General features: G+C 42.0%; 1 protein-coding gene across 2 annotated transcripts in view; it reads left to right on the top strand.

Moving 5' to 3' along the window:
- Positions 1 to 9,904, top strand: part of TERB1 (telomere repeat binding bouquet formation protein 1) — a 39,766-nt gene extending 29,862 nt beyond the window's left edge. Inside the window, exons 16-19 of one of the 2 annotated variants that reach the window (XM_045293949.1) lie at positions 4,063 to 4,212; positions 4,504 to 4,566; positions 8,540 to 8,577; positions 8,938 to 9,019. In XM_045293949.1, the coding sequence (XP_045149884.1) occupies positions 4,063 to 4,212; positions 4,504 to 4,566; positions 8,540 to 8,577 (251 nt within the window). In that variant the 3' untranslated portion in view covers positions 8,938 to 9,019. Of the gene's footprint in view, positions 1 to 4,062; positions 4,213 to 4,503; positions 4,567 to 8,539; positions 8,578 to 8,937 lie in introns of both variants that reach the window. The other variant, XM_045293948.1, reaches the window with a different exon arrangement.
- The last annotated feature ends 2,289 nt before the right edge of the window (positions 9,905 to 12,193 follow it).

Genomic DNA, 12,193 nt, shown 5'->3' with positions numbered 1-12,193 from the left:
CTTTTTCTCCTTGGGTAGATTCCTGCCCTTGCTTCCTTCTCCGATCTAGTCATTCCCTTCTTAACCCCTTGCTACCTGGCTTTTCTTTTATTGCCCTTCTCCCAGGCTTACGCATGAAAGGTTATCTGAAGCCTCTTTCCCCGCGAAAACTGATGGCTTAAAAAAATTTCTCCCCTCCTTAGTAGCTCTGCAGTCTTATACTGCTGCTCCTGGAAATCCTCCCTTTCTCCGTGGTCAGGGACACCGCAGCGTAGACAGCTGCACGACTGCTGGCCCACGGCAGTTCACACGGCCATCTCCCGAGCCCACCCCTCGGCTTCGGTAGCTGTGATGTCTTTGTGAAGCGGAGTGTTAAGGGTGGTTGGGATAAAAAGCAAGCGCTTTGTGGATGTCATTGTGGACTCGAAGATGAAGGTGGTGGTGCGGGTGACGACGCCGAGGCCTCCGAAGCTGCTAAGTGCCCACCTCCCAGAGGAAGTCATTGTCATTAGGAAGAGGGAAATGCATGTATTATTTTCCCTTTAACTTTATGGGTATTGTTTTTTCAAATGACTATCAAGTTGTTCAAACATGAATATCCAGGAAGTTGTTTTTGGACCTATCAAAACATTTCTTTTGGCTTCAGCGGCTGTACAAAAATATCTGAGGCCTTAAAGGTGCCATGAACCCAGGAAATTTGAGAGCCTCTAGTCTAAATTGTTCCTTTTGGCAGAGTGGAGATTCTGTTCACCCCATTTCATCCTTCATTTTTGCGCTAGCTCTGTTCCTCCCTCTCTGGCCCTTTATTCACCACCTCAACACTTCTAGAGTGCTCATTTTACGGCAGACCCTGGAACAGAAGAGTCCTGACCTCAACAAGTTTGCCATCTGTTTGTCACTCTATCGTTCATTTCCCGCTCACTTTTTACAGGCATTCCCGCCGAGGACCCAGGTTCGAGCATGTCCTCAGTGCTAGCTCTGCATTTACTGTGTGGCTTCTGCTGTCTTGTTGCCAGTGACTTTCAAACCTGTATCTCCATACTCAGTTTCTACCTTAGTTTGCAGCTTCCTGTTTCCGTTTCGAGCTGCACTTAAGGCTTACCTACTTAACCCTAACACTAACCCGAGGCCTTATCCTAACACTATGCTTAACCCTGAAACTAAGGATAACACTAACCCTAACCTTAACCCTAGGCCTAATCCTAACCCTAGCACTAACCCCAATGCTAATGCTAAACCTAACCCTAACCGTAGACCCAAACCCTAGCCCTAACCCTGACTATAATCCTATGCCTAACCCTAACCCTAAATTACACAAACTCAAACCCTAAAACTAACCCTAATCCTAAAACTAAAAATAACCCTAACCCTAATCCAAAACCGAAACCTAGACCTAACCCTAACCCTTACGCAAACCCGAGGCCTAATCCTAACCCTATGCTTAACCCTAAACCTAAGGATAACACTAACCCTAACCTTAACACTAGACCCAGTCCTAACCCTAACCCTAACCCCAATAGTAATGCTAAACCTAACCCTAACCATAAGCCAAAACCTTACCCTAACCTAAACCCTAACCCTAACCCAAGGCCTAACCCTGACTATAATCCTAGGCCTAACCCTGACCCTAAGCCTAAGACTAACCCTAACCCTAACCTTAAACAAACCCAAAGCCTAAAACTAAAGCTAACCCTAAACCTAACCCTAACCCTAGGCCTAAACATAACCATATCGCTCACCTTGCTGATACCATGTAACCAAAACATGGCCTTATTATTGTTCTTCAGTTGTCCTTCCCAAGTCACCCCATTTCGGTTGGCATCACCATTACTTTTCTGGCCTATGTGACGTCAGTCTTGGAATCATCTCTGCCTGTCCCCGCTCTAGTCTCTTTCCAGCCCCACATGTTAGCTCCTCCTTCTTTCCCTCGGGAGCCTGTTTTGCTTCATGCATCGTTCCCTCCAGAATCTTGGCAGCAGTCTTAACATTTCCAGGGCCACCCACCCATATTGCTGCTAGCTTCTCTTCCCAACATATGGTTTTTAGTATGTCACCTTCCTGAGAACCTGAATACTTCTGTCACCCTGAATCGGAGCTTTTGCCTGGCTTTCAAAACTGTGTTGAATTTTGTCCTGCCCCACTTGTTAAATTGCAAACTGCATGGTGGTTCTTTCCTTCTGCTGCAGATGCACCATATTAATTCTCAATTTTCAACCTGCAGTCAAATTTCAAATTACTTGAGAATTTTACCAAACTTCTCCCTTAGCCAGCAGCACATTATTCATAAAATTCTGCTAATTCTATCTCATAAATCTCTCCATTCTCCCTGTAAATGCCTTGCTTCAAGAGCCCCCCACTTATTTTCTGGACTATTAGAGTAACCTCACAACTGACTCTCTTGTCTTCGCGTGAGCTTTCCACAAGACAAATGAAGTTGTATCACTTCCTAAATATCTTCCAGTTCCTCCCATGGCCTTCAAGTGAGTTAAAATCCCTTAGCGTGGTTTTCAAACCCTTCCTGCTCTGGCTCCCCAACCTCTGCTTGTCTTCTTTGCATTGACTAACAGCTCTCGTGACCTATACTCCTGCCACACCAGCACATTTACCGTGATTCTCTGACCATGCTGTGCGTCCATGATTTTGCAAGTGTTTGCTGTATCTAAAATTTCTTCACCATATACCATCAAGATGCCCAACTAACTTCTTCTGGTTCAGAATGGGCCACAAATACCATTCAGTGACAGGTTGGTGGGGAACCAGATGATAGGTAGATGTGGATGACATTACCTAAGCCTATGCTTCAATATTAACATTAAAGAGAGAGGTACTCAGGCATTGTGTTCCTCTTAATAGTATGTAGAAGGGAAGACAGTACATGAAAGGACTTCAGAACATTCATGGGGAAACTCCATTATCTCTAAAGTGCCAGTTTTTATGAACTTTTTGAACCCCCTTGTACCTATGAGGAATTATGTCCCCCCAAAATCGATCCTGGGCCTGATCAATCATATAACTCTAATTTTAAAAAAACACAACCAGGTCGCTGTCAGCGAAATTCAAACTTCGGGGAACTCTGGACCACAAGTGACCTGGTGTCTTTAACAATTCGGTGACCAGGAAGAAAAGGGAGGAGAAATGATGGAGAAGTAAAGACACTCAAGCAGCATCAACCAGACGTGGTGGCAGACCTGTGGGGTCATGACTCCAACAAACCAGATGTAGAAGAAACGTTGGTGCGACGGGGAAATGTGAATCTGACCAGACGTTAGATGATACTAGGCAGACATTTACTTAAACAGACAAAAGCAGTCCTGCTCTGTTATGAATGCATCTGAAGTATTTACTGATGAAATGATACTATAGAGAAAAACAATAGGTTTGCAGACAGAGCAAAATGGGCATTTAGAGTAAACATGGTTGATTAAGGGTTAATAACTATTAAACCTGGGTTATGGCTACATCTCACTGCCATCGAGTCGATTTTGACTCATAGCAACCCTACAGGACAAAGTAGAACCCTCCCTGTGGTTTCCAAGGCTGTAAACCGCTAAGGGAGCAGAAAGCCTCATCTTTCTCTGGTGGATCCACTGACCAGGTTTGAACGACTGATCTTGTGGTTAAGCAGCCCCCAGCGCACAATCAACTATGTCACTAGGCCTCCTTATATTGGGGTTCATTGTATCTGTCTCTTTACTATGTGTTTGAAATTGAAAAGGAAGACAGGCCCAAAGAGTCACTATTTATTTATTTATTTGATATTTTGTTGTCCAGCGAAAGCTTACATAGCACGGGTCACTGTTTTGGGTTGTCTTCCCTAACAGTTGTCTCCTGCTCTGAAGCAGACCAAGCAGGTTCTTCTCTCGGTGTCACCTAGCTGTCCCCTGTCTCCATACATCCAGCCCAACACTTATTTTACTGTGCTCTATCTCTTGTCTTTACTTCCTCACATGACTTTGAACTTCGTGAGGGAGTTGGAGTGTCATTTCTGAGCTGCTGATTTCAGTTACCAATGTGAAGCTGTCTGCATTCACAGGCCTGTTCTGAGGTATTCTATAAAATCAACACCACTTTGTTTTCTTGTAGGTTGCAAAGCAGGCGGGAAATCCCTGAATAGCCGGAATTTTAGCAAGCTCTTGCACTCTTGCCCATACCAGTGTGATCGTCACAAAGTCATTGTGGAAGCTGAAGACAGATACAAAAGTGAACTAAGGAAATCACTTATCTGTAACCAAAGTAATTCAGTAACTTAAAAACTGTAATTATAACTATCTTCTGCATGCTTATCTAAAATATGAAGTATATTGGGGGCTAGAGGGTAAAAGAATGTTGCAAAGACCACCTATCTCTGAGTAGCCGGAGAGTGAAGAAGATGCCCCACAGAGTCCATGGTTGTTTAAATGCCCTTCCTCAGCCACCAAAGGCTGCTCATTAGAGGGGGAAATGAGGCAAGGTCACACTAATAGGTCGGGTGAGCTGGCCTTCAGATTGGTACCCAAAGTATGCCAATTGCTTTCTGTTTTCCAGAAATCCTGCTGACCCCACAGAGAAGACGACTGGGTAGTGACTCCACTGTCCCTGGAGGAAGAAGTGAATATATTTCATTGTTAAATATGCTTACATTTTATGTTTAAACATTCCTGTTCTAGCCATTAAGTCACATTTCTATTTTCAGCACATGATTACTCTCCTAGGCACAAAGAACTCAGAGGGGTGTTTTTGTGTATAGCTACAGCACTTCACACAATCACAATAATATAAACTGTAAAGCCCTGCTTAAACATGAACATCTTTCTTAAATGATGAATTCATGTGAGGCAATTTGAATTTAACTACAAGGTTAACATTTCACCTCTATCACATCATGCTCTACCTTTATTGCAGAGGCTTAAAGAACATAATCATTTTTCTCTCTTTATATGGAATTAATAGCCTTTGGTAACAGGAAGCAGTTCAGTATATTCCTTTTCCTGGTATCACTGTGGGTTAGGCATTGCACTGCTAATCAAAAGACTGACAGTTCAAACCCACAGGAGAAAGATGAAGCTGTCTGTTCTTGTAAAGATATATACCCTAGAGAACCCCGTATGGGAATGCTGAATCAGAATAATTCAAAGGCTGTGGGCTTGTGCTGGTCATCTACACATAGCATCTACAAAGCCATTCTGTATATATTGCAGAGACAGTTGGGCTTAGTACATCCAGGAAGCATTTTGACACAGAGATTTGTTCATTCTCGCTCCCCAAATTGTGAAAGAAATGTCAAATGTACTTTTTATATCTGGATCTTTTTCTAGATTAAACCATCTGCATGCAAACTAAGTATGAGTACCACTACAGGGGAGCCTATTATTTAAAACAATGTTTTCTGGAGGAAGAGTTAACAAATGGATGTTTTTCCATGTGAACATATTACACTCACTTGGACATCTTGTTCTTGTCAAGGACTTGTCATCAATTTTCAACCTCCCTCTAAAGCAAATATGTAACAACTAAAATTATCCCTTAATCATTTTACTCAATAAAGTCACGATATGGCCCTGGAGAGGTCATATGTAGAGAACAGAGGCATCCTAAACATCGTAAATGACCGTCAGCCAGTAAGTGCTGAGCAACTTTTGTAGGCTAAACTTGCTCGATTTAAGACCAAACAGTTAGTAATTTGGCCTAATTTTTTAGACTCAAGAAAGGCATCTTGAGGGGGTAGTGCTTCTATTGGTTTTATGGCTCGCTCTTACAACCTGGCCAGAGGTGTTGAATAGATTGCCATTTTCCCTCGTGATAGATTTCCCATTTCTCATGGAGGCATTCACTACCACTCCTTTGATAAGAGCTTACACCCAAATTTGAAACTTCTTTTGAGAAGGGACCATTGCAGCATCTAATCATTTGAAGGTTTCCCCTAGGTGTGGATTGGACTCTTGAGAGAGTTTGAAAATAGGAGTCTCCAGATGTAAACCAAGGAGCCTGGGTGGTATAGTGGCTTATGCATTGGGTTACTAACTGCAAAGTTGGTGGTTCAAACATACCAGCTGCTCCTCAGGAGAAAGATGAGGCTGTCTGCTCCCATAAGGATTCACAACCTTGGAAAGCCCATCAGGGACAGTACTACTCTGTCCTATAGGGTCACTGTGAGTCAGAATTGACCCAGTGGTAGTTGAATAAGACCAGAGCCCTTTTGCTCATTTTTCTTCCCTGACACTGATGGAGGAGCTTCCAGTGCCCCTCCCAGGCTGTCCCGCATTTTGCTGCAGATGACCAAGAAGAACTGGCAGAGATTTTAAATAAAGGAGTAGGGAAATGGAAGCTACAGTGGAAAGGTGGGGCTGGCCTTACAGGAGCAATCCTAACACCCCAATGAAAGTTCTCATAACTCATAACCCTGATTATGATGAAATCAAATCATGTAGCAAGTGAAGTTGCTCCTTGTATGACCAGTTTTTCAGTAGATGCCAAAGCAAAGCACACTTCATTGATAGCGTTTGAACCAATTTTGGCAATGATAACTTTTTGGTATTCAACAAATATGTGTCCAATGCTATCCTGGGCACTGGGAGTACAAGGGTGAGGAACACAAGACAAAATCCCTGACCTGAAAGAGTAATACCATTAAGCAGTAGTCAGATATTACCTACATTGTTTTCTCACCCGTCTGGTGTAATATTTTCTCTGCTGTTTTGAAAGGTCTGAGCTATGGAGAGTTTTATTATCCTAGTTGAGGTAGCTAAATGGCCAAGGCAGGATTTTTTTTGTAAACGTTTTTTATTGTGAATTGAGTGAAGGTGCATAGGAAAGATCAATTTTCCATTTAACAATTCATATGTATTTTGTTTCAGCTTACTGATTGCAGTCCCCACAATGTAACTGTACTTTCCCCCCTTCCTTCCTGAGTTTCCAGTTGCCACTCCTCCTCTCTCCTCACCCTTCTGAACTTTGTGCCTATTTGATCTCAAGTGATTGATTGTTTTAAGGTGCGCCTCCCAAGTGTTATTATCCCCCTTATAGACCTGTCTGTTGTTTGGCTGAAAATCGACCCACGAAGCTAAGTTCATTGCCAGGCTTGAAGGATGACTGTGGGCCATAGTCTCTAAGGTTCCACCAGTGTCTGTCCAACCAGTAACCCTTGTCTTTTTGTTATGATTTTGAGTTTGTTCTATATTTTTCTTCCCCTCTATCTAGGGCATTCTAATGTGATCTCTTTCAGAGAAGTTGGCTAGTGGTAGCTGGACACTATCTAATTCTTCTGTCCTCAGGGTGGTGAGGACAGGTCTGCTATTAGACTATTGGACTGATGGTTTTCGTGCATCTTTGATTTTCTCCACTCTTCTTTCCTCTGCATCAGGAGAGACAAATAATTGCTCCTTAGATGACTGCATATGAACTGGTATCACCCCAATCACACTCACCAAAGTAGGATGTAGAACATTGTCTCTGTGAACTCTGTTATGCCAATTAACCATAGTGTCCCTTGAGACTAGGGTTCTGGGCCACTGTTGTAGAGACTCCTTTCCTTCCAGGTGTTTGGGTATATCTGCTATGCTTTCATAAACTTGAAGGGCAACCCTCCGAGAACAAATACTGTATCTTCACATTACAGTGCACCCACGTAAACCGCATGCACACACATAAAGCATGCATCAACACATAGGAAACTCGGGCACCCAGGGGTTGAGTGGTTTGCAGAAACTATAACATGTATATTACTTGTGTAAAAATCTGTTACTTCTAATCCCACAGAAGTAAACAGCAGCTATAGGTGGTTGTGCAAAAACTCCCCACCGGCATCTAGTAACAAAACTGACGGGAACTAGCAATGAATGACAAGCTCAGGAAGAACCAGTTCTTGGTAATGATCCGCAGAAAATACTTACGGTGACTGATACCTGCTGTGTACATTTTCTTTTGTAGAAAGCCTTTTTAACCCAAAAAACTTCCTTTACTACTATATGGTACCTTACAAAAAAGTTTTATTGGGACATAATCCACATATCATACAATTCAGTAGTTCAGTCGTATCAAGGAGAGTTGTGCAATCATCACGACACTCAATTTTAGAACATTTTCTTCTTTCTTGTATGCATTAGCTCCCTATTTCTCCCCCACTTTCCCTTGCCTTACCCCCAAGAATCATTAATGCAGTTACTGTCTCTCTAGGCTCACCCTGGATTTCACGTACTAAAAATAGGCAAAAACGCTACTAGCATAATAGAGAAAATCCTCAATTGAAAAGAAAGCAGAAAATTTTGAAAACTAAAACAGCTTTAAATTGGATCAAAAGGGAGATCAAAATGATAAGGTGTTAAATTGTAACCTAACTCCATCTGCCATCACCCACTTCCCAATGCACTCTGCATGAGAGCAGGCTGGTCTGTGGTCAGAGGGGATCCACCCGAGTATGCCCCTTAAAGAAAATTGCCTTTGGGTTGAGCTCAGTACCCTCGGTAGTTAGTAAACATGGTTTTTATAGTGACATGGTTTTCAAGAGACCCTTATTCTTTAAAAATATTAATTCAGCCTGATATTTAAAGTAACAAATGTTGGTATTTTTTTCTATTCTATGAAGTTATGGAACCCAATGGGAAGACTGTATCTATAAGATAGGTAAGCTTTCTGTTCTCTGTCCGTAAAGGAATGTTGAGAGAATGAACAGTTGGATGATGATCAACTTTTTTGTTTCCTTGTTTCTTGATTGAAAGATATTGCAGGTATCATTGTAATAGGATTCAGTTACAATTACTGAAGAAGTCACAGCATTTAGCTTGTTTATCAGTGGGCAGGTTTGCAGAGCGAGTAGATTTCCATATCATAAATAATCCAAGCTTGAAGTTTTCTCGCTCCACAGTTCATATCCTTAAACTCAGTTAAGCAGTTATTTGGCTTTCAAGAAGATTGCTCCCCACCCCTTTTTTTCCTGTGTCTCCTGTAAGAACTAATATCGTCTACCATTCTCATTCACTACAGAGAAAAGAAGGACTCGTAAAAATTTTACTGAAGAAGAAGTAAGTTACCTTCTCAGTGGTGTTAAGAAAATGGGAAATCACTGGAATTCCATTTTGTGGTCTTTCCCATTTCAGCGTGGAAGGACAGCTGTGGACCTGGCTCACAAATACCACAAGCTGACCAAAAGCCCGAAGCATGTAGCTCCTTGATTGGATAAAGACTTTATATGTTTTTAAATTTGAACTCTTAAAATACAGTGAGTGCTTTGAACATACAAGCATTGGAAGTCACTTTCTAATTAAATGTTTTGTTACATTGGAATTCATCAAATGCTGTAATTTTACCAAAAGTGCATTTTCAGTGTGCAGTTTAGTGAAAACACATTCTCATATAAAGTCATGATTTCTTTAGAATGTATATTTATCCTTGAAGCTTAATAAACAGCTGAGAAAATTAGCAGCCTTTGCACATTATATTGTAATTTAATATCATCTGAGACACCTGGAGTGTAAAACTTGGTGCCTAAATTTATCCCCAGAATTTAGAAAGATAGTCAAGCTATTGAGGGATGGGATGTTTCTCCACCAACTAAGTTACTGCCCGATACTTGGTTAATTAAAATGTTTCTGTTCTATATGTTAATTGTGCATTTGTTTTGAACACTCCAACATTCATGTTTGCTACCTCTCCAACTGTACAACAGGTTTTTCTTGTTGCTTTTTATGGTCATTTTCTTTAAGTAGAAAATCAAACTGATGACTTCTCAGTTTTCTCATTTTTGGACTCATTTTATATTCCACCCTGATCCCCAAAGGATGTTATCACAGCCTCCAGAATGCTTACGGTGGCTGCACTGTGGCTCCTGACCAAGTAGCAGGGCCTGAGAGCTTAGCTGGGACTCTGCAGGCAGTGGTTCCATGCTTCGTTACCCGTGTCCTCTTCAGCCCCAGGAGGCACTTATTTCCCTACCAGCGTGCAGTTTTTTCCCGCCTTTTCAGATCATTAACTATTTCTACTTGGATAAATCAGAGTGTTTGTTAAATTTCTTATTTTGTGATCCACCGTGGAAATTCCAGAGAATCGTAAGTAGAGAATTGTATTTGAATGCAAAATTTCCTTCAGGCAAGGGAATAATTTGCAATTAGGAAAATTCCTTGCAGCATTTCAACTGGGAATGGATACAGTACAGGGTTTCTCAGTATCTGCTGAGCACTATTGGGTGTGATTTAGTCCCCTAGATTATTTTATTTTGAGTAGTTCTTTTTAGGATTTGTGAAAGCTAATGGAGGGTGCAAGGGAAACCTTCTGTCGGTTGCCTCAGGCCTGTCAACAGAGTCCAAAGTTGTCCGAGTGCTGTTCAGATTTAATCTAAACAGATCTTTCAAGTGGGTCTTAGATAACAGCCCTCTTCTTGATTAGAACTTACGTGCAAACAAACCATACTTAACAGAAGCACCCCAGGAATAGGACATTCTGTCGCTTAGATACTGTTTTCCATCAGTCTGTGATGCCATACATAAAAGAAGCTGTACTGCCATCGGAGGTCTTGAAATTTCACTCTTACTCTTGACTACGAGCTGCTTTTACTTCCCCAGAGAGAGAAAGTTGGCAATAAAATAAACAAAGACAAGAGGAAATCAAAATAATGACTTATTAGAGGACTACTTGGCTTTACAAAATCAGAACTGGCCGGTTCCATGGAGAATGAAAATTCCAGGGATCATAACAGACCACTGGAGTTGGAACTGGGTCAGTTATAGGTCCCTTCCAGAAACATGGACTGATGTCTGACAGTCTAGACACTGGAGACGACAAGGGGGTATACAGCATTCATGCAAAAATGGAATTAAAAGAAAATATATTTTTTCTACCAACTTTTTGAAGCACCTTCATATATCCTTGGAACTGTGCAGTTTGTTCCTTCAAGGTGATAAAGATCAGTTCTTCCGCACATGACAGTACGGCAGCAAGTCTCGCTACCAGGGTTCCGGTTCATGCACGTGCGGGTTCACCCAACACAACTTGTTCGCGAAACCCCTCAATCGGGATGGACGGCTGCAGACGAGTTCTCTGAGGGCTGCACTGCCTTGGTCTGGTTATGATGCTTCTGAAGAGATCTGCTGAGCCAGTTAAATCCAAGGCAGAGAGTCATCAGGAAATTACGACAATTTTAGGGGGCTTTCCAAGAGATCACCGTGATAGATTTTCTAGAAGGATACAGGATCATCATGGGGGCTTATTATGAAGAAGTTTTAAGAAAACCCCAAACTATTGGTGAGAAAAAGGCCACAAATGTTGTGCCTGGGAATTTCCCCCCATGGCAATGGCACCTGTACTTTCTTTGATGCTTCCTTCAGAGAATTTTGTTCAGAGGCCTTAGCCCATCTACCCTCCAGCCCTGATCTTACCCCTTCAGACTTCTTTCAGATTCCCAAACTCAAAGAACGTTTAATAGGAACACAATTTGAGTCCCTTAGGGAAGCCCAAGCTGCTGGTGTGAAGCAGAGAGAGAGCTTTGAGAGGAAGGGTTAGAGAATTGGAAACACTTCCTTCAAGTGTACATTGACCTGGAGGGGGAGGATATGTCAAGAAACAATAGCTTCATATTTCTGTATTGGTCTGATGAAAGTATGCCTTCGTAGCAATAGTTTTTTTACCTACCCTCATACTAAGTGAGACTTGCTTCCCTGGAGCACATGCTATCGAATCACAAATGTAGAATCCCTTTTCAACAAACCAGCCCTTCAGAAACTCCTCCCACCCACCCTTTAAACCTTCAGACCAGTGGTTCTCAACCTGTGGGTCGAGACCCTTTGGGGACTGAACAAAGGGTTCACCTAAGACCATCAGAAAACACATATTTCTGATGGTCTTAGGAACTGAGACACCACCCCTCTAACCCAGGCGGGTTGTCCACATGCAGATATGCCCACATCTTGAGTACCCGGCACATGAAGACTGTTACCTATGCTACACCATGCTTCAAGACAAAATTTCATTTATTTGTCATTAGAAATATTTCACAATATATAATTACATAATGTTTTGTGATTAATCACTGTGTTTTATGTTCAATTTGTAACAATGAAAATACATCTTGTTGATGAGAAATACAACTTTCCTCTAGTTCCTAAATGTTTCCTCCCTACTCCCACTACCATGACTCGAATTCAATCTTGCAAGTCTAGACCAGAGGAGGTACACTGGTACAGATAGGAACTGAAAATACAGGGAATCCAGGACGGATGAGCCCTATAGGACCAGTGGTGTGAGTGGC

This window comes from Echinops telfairi, unplaced genomic scaffold, assembly GCF_000313985.2.
Source record: "Echinops telfairi isolate 266 unplaced genomic scaffold, ASM31398v2 ScPeMD7_2291;HRSCAF=2852, whole genome shotgun sequence".
Lineage (NCBI taxonomy): Eukaryota > Metazoa > Chordata > Mammalia > Afrosoricida > Tenrecidae > Echinops > Echinops telfairi.
This window is presented reverse-complemented; position numbering and strand designations above follow the sequence as displayed.